This window comes from Somniosus microcephalus, chromosome 12 (genome assembly GCF_052327205.1).
Source record: "Somniosus microcephalus isolate GS21.2 chromosome 12, FLI_Smic_1.0, whole genome shotgun sequence".
Classification (NCBI taxonomy): Eukaryota; Metazoa; Chordata; class Chondrichthyes; order Squaliformes; family Somniosidae; genus Somniosus; species Somniosus microcephalus.
In genome coordinates, this window is record NC_140998.1 from 154,429,687 (window position 1) to 154,445,102 (window position 15,416).

Here is a 15,416-nt window from a genome sequence, read left to right on the forward strand (position 1 = left end):
CCTAAAGCATCTTAGTTATCAAGATAGGCTAAAAGAGTTGGGACTCGATACCTTAGAGAAGCGTAGACTTAGGGGGGATCTGATTGAGGTTTATAAGATAATGAAGGGTACTGATTGTGTTCCAGCTGACAGTTTATTTCAATTAAACAGGTCAGGGAGGACCAGGGGTCACAAATTTAAGTTGTATAAGGCTAGATCTAGGTTAGATGTCAGGAGGTGGATCTTTTGCTAGAGAAAAGTGGACCTCTGGAACAGGCTGCCGTCTCGTGTGGTGGACGCGGACTCGCTTGATTCGTTCCAGCGAGAGCTGGATTTGTTTCTGGGTGGGGCGGAGATCACCTCTTACAGAAGATAGGTACTGCAGGGAATTCAGGGCCAGAATGATCTCCTGGAGTAGTTTCGATCGCCTCGATGGGTCAGAGAGGAATTTCCCAGATTTTTTTCCCCCCAAATTGGCCTGGGTTTTTTATCTGTATCTTTCCCTCTCCCAGGAGATCATATTGTTTCAGGTGGGGTGGAGTGTATATGTTGTGATACAAAAGGTATCGCAATTGTGTGGGACAGGCTCTGCGGGCTAGATGGTCTTTACCTGTCCATCATTGTTCGTATGTTTGTAAGTTCGTATCTTTGATACCCCTGAGTGATGGGGCGGGGTTGTATCTGTGATCCCCAGTGTGACGGGACAGGGGTATATCTGAGATACCCAATAGTGATGGGACAGGGGTGTAACTGGGTTACCCCAGAGTGATGGGACAGGGGTGTATCTGTGATCCCCAGAGTGATGGGACAGGGGTATATCTGAGCTACCCCATAGTGATGGGACGGGGGTGTATCTGAGATACCCAATAGTGATGGGACAGGGGTGTATCTGGGATACCCCAGAGTGATGGGACAGGGGTGTATCTGGGATACCCCAGAGTGATGGGACAGGGGTGTATCTGGGATACCCCAGAGTGATGGGACAGGGGTGTATCTGAGATACCCCAGAGTGATGGGACAGGGGTGTATCTGGGATACCCCAGAGTGATGGGACAGGGGTGTATCTGGGACACCCCAGAGTGATGGCACGGGGGTGTATCTGGGATACCCTAGTGTGATGGGACGGGGGTGTATCTGAGATACCCTAGAGTGATGGGACAGGGGTGTATCTGAGATACCCCAGAGTGATGGGACGGGGGTGCAACTGAGATACCCCAGAGTGATGGGACGGGAGTGTATCTGAGATACCCCAGTGTGATGGGACAGGGGTATATCTGGGATATCCCAGAGTGACAGAACGAGGGTGTATCTGCGATACCCCGAGTGATGGGACGGGGGTGGAACTGAGATACCCAGAGTGATGGGAACATTGGCCCTGAATTTACGATCGGAGGCTTCCTGAGATGAACACCACTTGGAAGAAGCACTGAGGGTAGCAAGGGTACAGAATGTACTCTGGGTGGGGGACTTCAATGTCCATCACCAAGAGTGGCTCAGTAGCACCACTACTGACACGAGTTGGCCGAGTCCTGAAGGACATAGCTGCCAGACTGGGCCAGCGGCAGGTGGTGAGAGAACCAACACAAGGGTTAAACCTACTTGACCTCGTCCTCACCAATCTACCTGTCGCAGATGCCTATGTCCATGACATCATTGGTAGCACCGCACAGTCATTGTGGAGACGAAGTCCAAGACACCCTCCATTGTGTTGTGTGGCACTACCACCATGCTAAATGGGTTAGATTTAGAACAGATCGACACCATCCAGGACAAAGCAGCCCACTTGATCGGCACCCCATCCACCACCTTAAATATTCACTCCCTCCACCACCGGCGTACCGTGGCTGCAGTGTGTACCATCTACAAGATGCACTTCAGGAACTCGCCAAGGCTTCTTCGGCAGCACCTCCCAAAACCGCAACCTCTACCACCTAGAAGGACAAGGGCAGCAGGCGCATGGGAAGACCACCATCTCCAAGTTCCCCTCCAAGTCACACACCATCCTGACTTAGAAATATATGCCGATCCTTCATCGTCGCTGGGTCAAAATCCTGGAACTCCCTCCTTAACAGCACTGTGGGAGTACCTTCACCACACAGACTGCAGCGGTTCAAGAAGGCGGCTCACTACCACCTTATCGAGGGCAATTAGGGTTGGGCAATAAATGCTGGCCTTGCCAGCGACGCCCACATCTCGGTAACAAAGGGAAAAAAACACACGGTTCATACAGTGCTAGGCAGGAGTGAAGTGTGTAACTTCTGAAATGAAAGGATAAGGTGCCTCAGCAAAGCTCTTGCCCTGTAAACCCCATCACAGAAGCCAGTCTTCAGCCAATTCGATTCACTCCGCGTGATATCAAGATACGGCTGAGTGCACTAGATACAGCAAAGGCTATGGGCCCTGACAACATCCCGTTTATTGTGCTGAAGACTTATGCTCCAGAACTAGCCGCGCCTCTAGCCAAGCTGTTCCAGTACAGCTACAACACTGGCATCTATCCGACAATGTGGAAAACTGCCCAGGTATGTCCTGTCCTCAAAAAGCAGGACAAATCCAATCCGGCCAATTACCGCCCCATCAGTCTACTCTCAATCATCAGCAAAATGATGGAAGGTGTCATCAACAGTGCTATCAAGCAGCACTTACTCACCAATAACCTGCTCACTGCTGCCCAGTTTGGGCTCCGCCAAGACCACTCGGCTCCCGATCTCATTACAGCCTTGGTCCAAACATGGACAAAGGAGCTGAATTCCAGAGGTGAGGTGAGAGTGACTGCCCTTGACATCAAGGCAGTATTTGACTGAGCGTGGTTTCAAGGAGTCCTAGTAAAACTGAAGTCAATGGGAATCAGGGGGAAAACTCTCCACTGGCACAGATGGTTGTGGTGGTTGAAGGTCAATCATCACAGCCCCAGGACATCGCTGCAGGAGTTCCTCAGGACAGTGTCCTAGGCCCAACCATCTTCAGCTGCTTCATCAATGACCTTCCCTCCAACATAAGGTCAGAAATGTGGATGTTCGCTAATGACTGCACAGTGTTCAGCGCCATTCACAACTCCTCAGATAATGAAGCAGTCCATTCCCGCATGCAGCAAGACCTGGATGATGTTCAGGCTTGGGCTGATAAGTGGCAGGTAACATTCTTGCCACAGAAGTGCCAGGCAATGACTGTCTCCAACAAGCGAGTGTCTAACCACCTCCCCTTGACATTCAACGGCATTACCATTGCTGAATCCCCCACCATCAATACCCTGGGGGTCACCATTGACCAGAAACTTAACTGGACCAGCCACATAAATGCTGTGGCAACAAGAGCAGGTCAGAGGCTAGGTATTCTGCGGTGAGTGTCTCACCCCTGACTCCCCAAAGCCTTTGTACCATCTACAAGGCACAAGTCAGGTGTGTGATGGAATAATCTCCACTTGCCTAGATGAGTGCCGCTCCAACAACACTCAAGAAGCTCGACACCATACAGGACAAAGCAGCCCGTTTGATTGGCACCCCATCCACCACCTTAAACATTCACTCCCTCCACCACCGGCGTACCTTGGCTGCAGTGTGTACCATCGACAAGATGCACTGCAGGAACTCGCCAAGGCTTCTTCGGCAGCATCTCCCAAACCTGCGACCTCTTCCACCTAGAAGGACAAGGGCAGCAGGCGCATGGGAACACCACCTCCTCCAAGTTCCCCTCCAAGTCACACACCATCCTGACTTAGAAGTTCCTTCATTGGCGCTGGGTCAAAATCCTGACACTCCTTCCCTAACAGCACTGTGGGAGTACCTTCACCACAGGGACTGCAGCGGTTCAAGAAGACGGCTCACCACCTCCTTCTCAAGGGCAATTAGGGATGGGCAATAAATGCTGGCCTTCTCAGCGACACCCACATTCCAAAAACGAATTTTAAAAAAACCTGTGGGGTTGAATACCTGTAAATCTCTCCTTGACAGAGCAGTGAGTAAATGGAAACAAGCAATACCTCAAACCCAGCCCATCTAATCGAACCAGCACAATCACACGTCTCCTTTTTCAAACAAGCTTATTGTCAGATAATTCATCAACTTTTTCAAGCCGAATGCACCAGAAAAGAACACACAAGCTCCTGACACGCTCTCGTGTCGTGTTGTCTTTTGATGAAAGATCAAGCAAGAAAGAAAGAAATTTCATTTCTGAAGCAGCTTTACGATCTCGGGTTGTGCCAAAGCCCTTTACAGCCAATGAATGACTTTCTGAAGTGCAGTCACTGTTGTAATGTAGGAAACGCGGCAGCCAATTTGGGCACAGCAATCTCCCACAATCAGCAATATGATGATGACCAGATAACTGGGATCAGCTACCATCTAACCCAGGGAATTGCACCTGGGACTGTGATGCATTTACCTACTGAGCAGCTCAGAGGGCACTCTCTCCCTGACGTGCCTCCTCGCTAGTATTTTTGAGGTGGGTATTGGCAGGGGGAGTGGGGAAGGGGATTTCTAAGCCTTACCTTCTCGTGTAGACGTAGCACAAGGAGGCGATGCTTGAGGTTGAGCTCAACTAAAGCTCTTTTGCCCATAACTTAACTCACCGAGTCCCGTTCACCATTCACCACTGTGCTCGCTGACCTACATTAGCTCCTGGTCTGGCAACGCCTCAATTTTAAAATTCTCATCCTTGTTTTCAAATCCCTCCATGGCCTCACCCCTTCCTATCTCTGTTAGCTCCTCCAGCCTTACCACTCTCGAGATTGCTGCACTCCTCCAATTCTGGCCTGTTGCGCAATCCCGATTTTCATCATTTCAACCTTCAGCTGCCTAGGCCCTAAATTTTGGAATTCCCGGCCTAAACCTCTCCGCCTCTCTACCACTCTCTCCTCCTTTAAGACGCTCCTTAAAATCTACCTCTTTGACCAAGCTTTTGGTCACCTGTCCTAATATCTCCTTATGTGGCTCGGTGTCAAATTTTGATTGATAATCTCTCCTGTGAAGTGCCTCAGGACGTTTTACTACATTAAAGGTGCTATATAAATGCAGGTGGTTGTTGTCGCAGGGAGAATATAACGTTTTAAAATAAGAAGTGCCGCCCTCACCAGAAAGTAGACCCTGGGTGAATACGTTTTGTTTGTTCTTTGACAGACACATTGAGCGGCGATGTGGAAGCAGCCGAGTCACTTTGGCTCGGTTTCTCTCTCTCGGCTGTGTGTGTTGTGGTCACACATGCGCTCCATTTGCAAAGCCACACTGCTTCCGCCCCTGCTCTTGTTCTGGCGTTGATAATTTCAAGCTTTGAACGCTGAGTCTCTCAGCTGCGCAGCATGTCACAGAGGAACATGTGACCATGGCATCTGTTGGATTGCGTGCAGAGAATGGATTTCATCTCACTCATTTCCTCAGATTGCCAATTAGAAGATGCATCGCGCTGTGAGCGTACTTGTATTCAAATCCTTTCATGGCCACGCCCCTCCCTATCTCTATAATCTCCTCCAGCCCTACAACCCTCCGAGACCTCTGCGCTCCTCCAATTCTGGCCTCTTGTGCATCCCCAATTTTAATCGCTCCACCATTGGTGGCCATGCCTTCAGCTGCCGCCAATGAGCTCTGGAATTCCCTCCCTAAACCTCTCCGCCTCTCTACCTCTCTTTCCTCCTTTAAGATGTCCCTTCAAACCTACCTCTTTGACCAAGCTTTTGGTCACCTGCCCTAATATCTTATTATCTGGCTTGGTGTCGAATTTTGTTTGATAATCGCTCCTGTGATGCGCTTTGGGATGTTTTACTACATTAAAGGTGCTATATATTGGAAATTATTTTTGTTGTTGTATCCATACATTTGAAATGAGTTTGTATGAAATGAAATTGGACATTTTCAGCTTAGTCCCTGGTGGATGTAGGTCCACAAGGATGAAATTACCTTTAATTTTACCAGCTCACCCATGGGGCCATGGGATGCTTGTTGTGGGAAATGGAGTTTGGGGTTGACACACTTTGGTCGGAGAGTATAGAGGGAGCTTTACTCCACATTGAACCATCTTGTACCTGACCTGGGAATGCCTGATGGAGTAGCATAGTGGGAGCTTTACTCTGAGTCTAACCTGTATTGTAATTGACCTGGGGCAGTATAGAGGGAGTTCTGCTCTGCATTTGCCCAGTGCTGTATCTGACCCGGGAGTGTTTGATGGGACACTGTTGAGGGAGCTTTACTCTGTATCTACACCGTGCTGTACCTGCCCTGGGAGTGTTTGATGGGACAGTGTAGAGGGAGCTTTACTCTGTATCTAACCCGTGCTGTACCTGCTCTGGGAGTGTTTGATTTGATGGGACAGTGTAGAGGGAGCTTTACTCTGTATCTAACCTGTGCTGTATCTGCCCTGGGAGTGTATGATGGGACAGTGTAGAGGGAGCTTTACTCTGTGTCTAACCCATGCTGTACCTGCCCTGAGAGTGTTTGATGGGACAGTGTAGAGGGAGCTTTACTCTGTATCTAACCCGTGCTGTACCTGCCCTGGGAGTGTTTGATGGGACAGTGTAAAGGGAGCTTTACTCTGCATGTAACCCGTGCTGTCCCTGCCCTGGGAGTGTTTGATGGGACAGTGTAGTGGGAGCTTTACTCTGTATCTAACCCGTGCTGTACCTGCCCTAGGAGTGTTTGATGGGACACTGTAGAGGGAGCTTTACTCTGCATCTAACCCGTGCTGTCCCTGCCCTGGGAGTGTTTGATGGGACAGTGTAGTGGGAGCTTTACTCTGTATCTAACCCGTGCTGTACCTGCCCTGGGAGTGTTTGATGGGACAGTGTAAAGGGAGCTTTACTCTGCATCTAACCCATGCTGTACCTGATCTGGGAGTGTTGATACTGATGGTGAGTTCCTGAAAGAGGAAAGTGTTTTGTTCCCTTCCACTAACACCTTGATGAGCACAAATTTCATGGGGGAAGGAAGTGTTGTATGAAGTCACGATGTGTGGAAGAGATTAGTGTGCAGACTCGATTGTGGGAGGAAGGGAAGGGATGTGGACGGTGTTGCGTTCCTCAGTGATAGACCTTGCTGTAACTCTACAATTTTCTCTCTTTGCAGGTCATTCTGACGAACCAGATCACAACAAGGCTGGGTCAATGTCGTGCTGCCAGCTCTGTGCCAGGCTCTGGGGCGGATGATTCACTCCCGCCCGAAGGTAATGGCCGCTCCCTGTGTTTCTTCCATTAATGGTAGCCTGTTGCCATCTTCAGCTGGTCCCTTCACGCCTCAGTTCCTAAGCAGCGCCATTCCATCCCAAACAATTTGAGTCGAAATAAAGAAAAGATAATTCATCAACTTTTTAAAGCCAAATGCACCAGCAAAGAGCACACAAGCTCCTGAAACCCTCTCGTGTCGTGTTATCACAGAATCACAGAAACCCCACAGTGCAGATAGAGGCCATTTCGGCCCATCGAGCCTGCACCGACACATATCCCACCCGATCCCCGTAACCCCACATATTTAATCCCCCTAACACTAAGGGTCAATTTATCATAGCCAATCAACCTAACCTGCACATCTTTGGACTGTGGGAGGAAACCGGAGCACCCAGAGAAAACCCACGCAAACACGGGGAGAATGTGCAAACTCCACACAGACAGTCACCTGAGGCCGGATTCGAACCCGGGTCCCTGGCGCTGTGAGGCAACAGTGCTAACCACTATACCATCTTTTGATGAAAGATCATGCAAGAAAGAACTTGCATTTCTATAGCACCTTCATGACCTCAGGACGTCCCAAAGCGCTTCACAGCCTATGAAGTACTTTTGAAGTGTAGTTACTGTTGTAATGTGGGAAACGCGGCAACCAATTTGTGCACAGCAAGGTCCCACAAACAGCAATGTGATAATGACCAGATAATCTGTTTCAGTGATGTTGGTTAAGGGATGAATCTTGGTCAGGACACCGAGGAGAACTCCCTGCTCATTGAAATGGTGCCATGGGATATTTTGCATCCATCTGCGAGAGCAAACGGGGCCTCGGTATAACGTCTCACCCGAAAGATGGCACCTCCGACAGTGCAGCGCACTCTCAGTACTAGGAATGTCAGCCTAGATTATGTGGTCAAGACTCGAGTGGGACTTGACCCCACGAGCTTCTGACTCAGAGGCGAGAGCACAGAGTATTCCTGCATAGAACCTTTAATACTCTTCTCTGAGAAAAGCTAGCAGCGTGACTGTTTAACAGCAGTTTCACACGCAGCAGAATGACTTTCAGGCTTTTCTACACTACCAGGCAGTGGCAGTAATCGTCAGAGCAGCTCCACTTCCTTAATGCTCCTGCAGTGTGAATCCTTTGCTAGGGAAGTGGCTGCAAAAGAGGGACTCAGCTTTTTCACTTTTCTGCCCACTTTCTCCCTTCCGCTCACTTAAAGCTTGTGGACAGGTACAAAACATCATTCAAAAAGCTAATGGAATGTTGGCCTTTATCTCGAGGGCTGGAATACGAAGGGGTGGAAATTATGTTAAGAACATAAGAAATCGGAACAGGAGTCGGCCATTCGGCCCCTCAAGCCTGCTCCGCCATTCATTAAGGTCACGGCTGATCTTGCAGCTGTTCAGAGCTCAGGTTAGACCCCATCTGGAGCAGTGTGTTCAGTTCTGGGCACCGCACCTCAGGAAGGATATATTGGCCTTGGAGGGGGTGCAGCGCAGATTCAGCAGAATGATACCGAGGCTGAAAGGATTACATTATGAGGACATGTTGCACAGACTAGGCTTGTATTTCCTTGAATATAGATAATTAAGGGGTGATCTAATTGAGGTGCTTAAGATGATTAAAGAATTTGACAGGGTAGATAGATAGAAACTATTTCCTCTGGTGGGAGAATCCAGAAGAATGGGGCACAACCTTAAAATTAGAGCTGGGCCGTTCAGGGGAGAGGTCAGGAAGCACTTCTTCACACAAAGGGTAGTGGAAAGCTGGACCTCTCTTCCCCCAAAAGGCTGTTGAGGCTGGGGGTCAATTGAAAATTTCAAAACTGAGATTGATAGATTTTTGATATGGGTATTAAGGGTCACGGAACCAAGGCGGGTAGATGGAGTTCAGATACAGCTCAGCCATAATCTAATTGAGTGGTGGAAAAAGCTGGAGTGGCTGAATGACCTACTCCTGTTCCTTTGTTCCTCTTCTGAAGGCGCTGATTTGCTGTGCTGTGCCTCCACCCACGCCAGCCACCACAAGTGCCAGCATTATTCAACTGCAGACGGCATCACAGACGCGTCTGATTCTGTCCTCATTAGACGTTCCCTGCCCCAAACCTTCCACAGGGTCATGAGATGGCGATCAGGAGCCCGAATCATGGCTGATGCTCTTGCTCTTTTTCCGATCCCAGGGAAGCTGCACCAATTGTAACAGCCCGACCTTCTCCTCCCCAGCTGCAGTCAGCTGAACTAACGGAGACTGGATATCGAGCCTGAGCCACCAGGGTCAATATATCTCAGCTAGGCACCATCATAACCAGCGGAGCGAAAAAAGAAAATTCCCCCCCCCCACTTCCTCTCCTGAAAATGCAAACTCCGCCCGGGATACAGATGGCGGGCAATATTCGCACGAAGGTGCGCGGCCGCTCGCCAGCTGCTGCAGCTGGAAAAGATACCGTGCATGCGCAGCAAATTTAAAGGGACCACGCACTTTAAAAAAACTTAGTAAACATTGATCAATCGCGATCAGGTGCCCTCTGATAGCTCACCCCAGCCATTCATCAGGTAACATTGTTGCCTCTGAGTCAGAAGGTCGTGGGTTCAAGCCCTACTTCAGAAACTTTAGCACAAAATCGAGGCTGACACTCCCAGTGCAGTACTGAGGGAGCGCTGCACTGTCGGAAGTGCCGTCTTTCAGATGAGATGTTAAACCGAGGCCCCTTCTCCCTTCTCGCGTGGATGTAAAAGATTCAATGGCACTGTTCAAAGAAGAGCAGGGGAGTTCTCTTTTGAGCATCCCTGATTATAATTGCTCAACCATTGGTGGCCGTGCCTTCAGTTGTCTAGGCCCTAAGCTCTGGAATTCCCTGCCTAAACATCTCTGCCTCTCTTTCCTCCTTTAAGACGCTCCTTAAAACCTACCTCTTTGACCAAGCTTTTGGTCATCTGCCCTAATTTCTCCTTATGTGGCTCGGTGTCAAATATTTGTCTTAAAACACTCCTGTGAAGCACCTTGGGACGTTTTACTATGTTAAAGGCACTCTATACATACAAGTTGTTGTTGGTACCCTGGCTAATATTTAATCTTCAACCAACATCACTAAAACAGATTATCTGGTCATCATCATATTGCTGATTGTGGGAGCTTGCTGTGCCCAAATTGGCTGCCGCGTTTCCTACATTACAACAGTGACTGCACTTCAGAAAGTCATTCATTGGCTGTAAAGGGCTTTGGCACAACCCGAGATCGTAAAGCTGCTTCAGAAATGAAATTTCTTTCTTTCTTGCTTGATCTTTCATCAAAAGACAACACGACACGAAAGCGTGTCAGCAGCTTGTGTGTTCTTTCCTGGCGCATTCGGCTTGAAAAAGTTGATGAATTATCTGACAAGAAGCTTGTTTGAAAAAGGAGACGTGTGATTGCAGGCCTTGCGCTGGTTCGATTAGCCGGGCTGGGTTTGAGGTATTGCTTGTTTCCATTTACTCACTGCTCTGTCAGGTAGAGATTTACAGGTATTCAACCCCACAGGTTTACAGGGCAAGAGCTTTGCTGAGTCACCTGCTTGCACCTTATCCCTTCATTTCAGAAGAGACACACTTCACTGCTGTCTGGTAGTGTACGGCCCGTGAGTGTCTGTGTCAGCTCCTGTACATGTACAGTACACTGGGTAAAAGGGAACGATTCACTCCTGTCTGGCACTAGAAGACTCAAAATCGGCTCGTGTACATTCCCTATACACATAAAACAAGATGATTCACTTCTGTGTGCTCCAGTATATTGAGGCCCTAGGATGGGATGTTCAGTCGCTGGCCTGGGAGCCAAACCTGGTCTGTTTCCTAACTTCAAGCAGCAACTTTAAAAAAAAATCAGGAGCTGCTTGTCAAGGTCAGAGATCCCTGCTGAGGGTCACACATGCTATGTTGCAGGGATTGAGGCTGCCCTGTCACTCCCAGCAGTCCCCTCCCGTCAGGAGCTGTCACAATCATTGACTGCTGTCCAGTACTGCGTGAAGTGCGTGTATCTTTCAGCTGCTACATATATATTGTTTACAGTACACACAAAGTGATCAGCTCACTCCCATCTGCTACTGCACAATGTGCGTGTGTCTTTCAGCTCCTGTACACTGTGTACATCTGGTACTGTGTGGACCCTTTACCTCCTACCCATGGGCACTGTAAAGTGGGTGAGTTGTCAACTCACAGCAATGTAGGAACAGGAGTAGGCCATTTAGCCCCTCGAATCTGATTTCTGATTTCAGCTGGTGATTTATACACACCGTGCGTTTGTATGGAGAACGGTTATGTGAGCCAAGCTGGTAAAATCCCAGTCAAGGAAAGGTCACACAAACCCAACTCTGTGAGCTTTCACAGGGTACCTGTTTACCCCTGATTCCACAAGTGTGGAATGAACCCAGCAGGTCCTGTCAGACCTGCAACTCTGGTTCTCTTCCGCAGTAGCCTTAAATAGAGTGACAGAAGATCAATCATCTCCTGCTATCAACTGGTGTTTAAAGAGCCTGTCGATCTCACAGGTATGTGAGTGGAGAACCTTTGTTAATTGCAGCGGGCTGATCTGACCACGTGTGATGCATCCATTCTCCCTCGAATTCCCAGTGCAACCCAAACATCATGGTTTAACAGTTTATAATGATGGCTTTGCAACTTGTGTCAGTGTCGTGCGTTACTACAGACTTTGCTGAACTGTTTTTAATAAAGCAGCGGTGCTTTCAATGCTACAGTAATCATTTGATGACTGGAAGCATGGAGTTTCCAGGTGGGTGTATGGGAGTCAGTAGATCATCTGTTACAGTGCGAGCTGATGTTGCTGGTCGATATTCTTACCAGTTGAAATCAGAGCTCCTATCTGTGAAGTTGACACGAACGCTCTCTGCATAACATTTTAGCTGGGCCCATTGTAAAACACTCAACCAGTGCAAATTACAAATCAGCGAGCAGAGTGCAGAGAGAGCCTCCCAGAGGGAGAACTCTGTGCCCCATCGCTGGCCTCTTGGCCCTCTGCCTGTGGATGGAATTTCACCCAGGTGAAGAATGTTTCTCACGGAGGAGCTGGCTGAGGAAAGAATGTGACAGCTTTTGGGCCAGGAGCTATTCAGTAGCTGGGGGGAGGGGTGGGGGTGGTGGGACGCACCTGCTGCTGCGAGTGCAGGATTGAGTGAGGGGGGGTGCGGTGGTGAGGGTGTAAAGGTGGACAGAAGGCAATGGATTTTTCCGACTCTCTTCTGCTCCTTCTTGATAGCGTGCATTGAAAGTACAATTATAGCCATTCGTCTGTCTAATAACAAGGAGAAGCATTGCTTTAAGAGATACAAACTCACCTCTCATCAAACCATCGAGCGACCATCTTGCAATGCAGCCAGTGTATCGGGTGCTTCAGGCCACAGTTATGTTGCCTCCTTCAGACAAAAGTAAAAGAGGACCTCGGGTAGAATGGGGCAGCACAGGGCAGCGGTGGGATCATTGCCTCGGTTCTGACATTCGCATTATACGTGACGGGCTCAATATCTGCACCCCCACATGTAATAATTAAGGTCCCCGATTACATAAATTGCTGCCACGTTTAATCACCATCAACCCCGACATTTAATCACTGTCTCCCCCCTCCCCCCGTGTAATCACTGTCTCTCCCCCCCCCGCCGTGTAATCACTGTCTCCCCCCCTGTGTAATCACTGTCTCCCCGCCGTGTAATCACTGTCTCCCCCCCGTGTAATCACTGTCCCCCCCGCCGTGTAATCACAGTCTCCCCCCCCCGCCGTGTAATCACTGTCTCTCCCCCGTGTAATCACTGTCTCCCCCCCGTGTAATCACTGTCTCTCCCCCCCCTGTGTAATCACTGTCTCCCCCCGTGTATTCACTGTCTCCCCCACCCGTGTAATCACTGTCTCTCCCCCCCACATGTAATCACTGTCTCTCCCCCGTGTAATCACTGTCTCTCCCCCGTGTACTCACTGGCCTAGAAATTGAGTTTGCGCTGCGCCGGGGCTTAACGCCGGAAATTTAGCGCCGGTGCTAAGTCGCGCTGTGCGCGCCAAAAATTCAGTAGCGCCGCGCCCAAACGGCTGCCGGCGCTCCTGAAGGCTGTTTGCGCCTGAAAACTGGCGCTACGCGCCGCATTGCGGCGCTATTCCGGCGCTGCGGCGCCCGATGCTGTGCAGCAGGCTCGGGAAGTGCAGGCCTCCTCCTTCAGTTAAGGAGGAGCTGCCTGCACCCGCCCGCTGGCCGGTTAAATCGCCACAAAAATGAGCCCGGCACCTCGGGGAAGTGCCAGGCTCGCAGCCGAGAAGCATCTGTTCCGCGGGGGTGGGGTGGGGGAGTCCGGGGAGGGAGGTGCGGGCAGGCGGCCGGCGGGAAAGCGGCCGGCCGCCGCTCCACCTTTATGCGCCGGCGCAAAGTCGTGTAAGACTCTGTTGCCAGAGTCTTAGTGGCGGCTGCCACGGGTGAGGCGGCCGCAACTGAATTTCGGCGCTGGGGCCCGTCACCACGGCAACCGGGACGCTGCGCACACCGATGACGTCATCGGTGCCGGCGCAGCGCTACCGGTGTAACGCCGATGTTGGGCCCTAGTCAATTTCAAAACCGGCTGTAAGTCCAGCGCAATGCCCTCTAGCGCCGCAAAATGGGCGCTAAGCCCACTCAATTTCTAGGCCACTGTCTCTCCCCCGTGTAATCACTGTCTCCCCCCCCCGTGTAATCACTGTCTCCCCCCCGTGTAATCACTGTCTCCCCCCTGTGTAATCACTGTCTCCCCTCCGTGTAATCACTGTCTCCCCCCACCGTGTAATCACTGTCTCCCCCCGTGTAATCACTGTCTCCCCCCGTGTAATCACTGTCTCCGCCCGTGTAATCACTGTCTCCTCCCCGTGTAATCACTGTCTCCCCCCGTGTAATCACTGTCTCCCCCCGTGTAATCACTGCCTCCCCCCTGTGTAATCACTGTCTCCCCCCGTGTAATCACTTTCTCCCCCCCCGTGTAATCACTGTCTCCCCCACCGTGTAATCACTGTCTCAACCCCGTGTAATCACTGTCTCACCCCCGTGTAATCACTGTCTCACCCCCGTGTAATCACTGTCTCCCCCCGTGTAATCACTGTCTCCCCCGTGTAATCACTGTCTCCCCCCGTGTAATCACTGCCTCCCGCCCCGTGTAATCACTGTCTCCCCCCTGTGTAATCACTGTCTCCCCCCCGTGTAATCGCTGTCCCTCCCCGGTGTAATCACTGTCTCCACCCGTGTAATCACTATCTCCTCCCCGTGTAATCACTGTCTCCCCCCGTGTAATCACTGTCTCCCCTCCCGTGTAATCACTGTCTCCCCCCCCCGTGTAATCACTGTCTCCCCCCGTGTAATCACTGTCTCCCCCCGTGTAATCACTGTCTCCCCTCCCGTGGAATCACTGCCTCCCCCCCGTGTAATCACTGTCTCCCCCGTGTAATCACTGTCTCCCCCCCGTGTAATCACTGTCTCCCCCCCCGTGTAATCACTGTCTCCCCCCCCCGTGTAATCACTGTCTCCCCCCCGTGTAATCACTGTCTCCCCCCGTGTAATCACTCTCTCCCCCCATGTAATCACTGTCTCCCCCCCCCGTGTAATCACTGTCTCCCCCCCATGTAATCACTGTCTCCCCCCCCCCCCCGTGTAATCACTGTCTCACCCCCCCCGTGTAATCACTGTCTCCCCCCCCCCGTGTAATCACTGTCTCCCCCCCGTGTAATCACTGTCTCCCCCCCGTGTAATCACTGTCTCCCCCCCACCCCGTGGAACCACTGTCTCCCCCCCGTGTAATCACTGTCTCCCCCGTGTAATCACTGTCTCCCCCCCGTGTAATCACAGTCTCCCCCCCCCCCCGTGTAATCACTGTCTCCTCCCAGTGTAATCACTGTCTCCCCCCCGTGTAATCACTGTCTCCCCCCCGTGTAATCACTGTCTCCCCCCCGTGTTATCACTGTCTCCCCCCGTGCAATCACTGTCTCCCCTCTGTGCAATCACTGTCTCCCCACCGTGTAATCACTGTCTCCCCCCAGTGTAATCACTGTCTCCCCCCGCCCCGTGTAATCACTGTCTCCCCCCCGTGTAATCACTGTCTCCCCCCCGTGAAATCACTGTCTCCCCCCCGTGTAATCACTGTCTCTGCCCCGTGTAATCACTGTCTCCCACCTTGTAATCACTGTCCCCCCGCCCCGTGTAATCACTGTCTCCCCCCCCCGTGTAATCACTGTCTCCCCCTGCCGTGTAATCACTGTCTCCCCCCATGCAATCACTGTTTCTCCCCCGTGTAATCACTGTCTC

General features: G+C 50.9%; 2 protein-coding genes across 2 annotated transcripts in view; one reads left to right on the forward strand and one right to left on the reverse strand.

The window, feature by feature from the left end:
- rad51b (RAD51 paralog B) overlaps positions 1-7,208 on the forward strand; it is a 341,233-nt gene extending 334,025 nt beyond the window's left edge. The window contains exon 8 of the mRNA XM_086003681.1: positions 7,029-7,208. Within this exon, the coding sequence (XP_085859807.1) occupies positions 7,029-7,157 (129 nt within the window). The 3' untranslated portion in view covers positions 7,158-7,208. The remainder of the gene's footprint in view (positions 1-7,028) is intronic.
- Positions 7,209-9,254: 2,046 nt separating this feature from the next.
- LOC147109612 (uncharacterized) overlaps positions 9,255-15,416 on the reverse strand; it is a gene marked incomplete at its 5' end in the record, with an annotated part of 7,851 nt that continues 1,689 nt past the window's right edge. The window contains one exon of the mRNA XM_086002329.1: positions 9,255-9,384. Coding sequence (XP_085858455.1) covers positions 9,255-9,384 — 130 coding nt within the window. The remainder of the gene's footprint in view (positions 9,385-15,416) is intronic.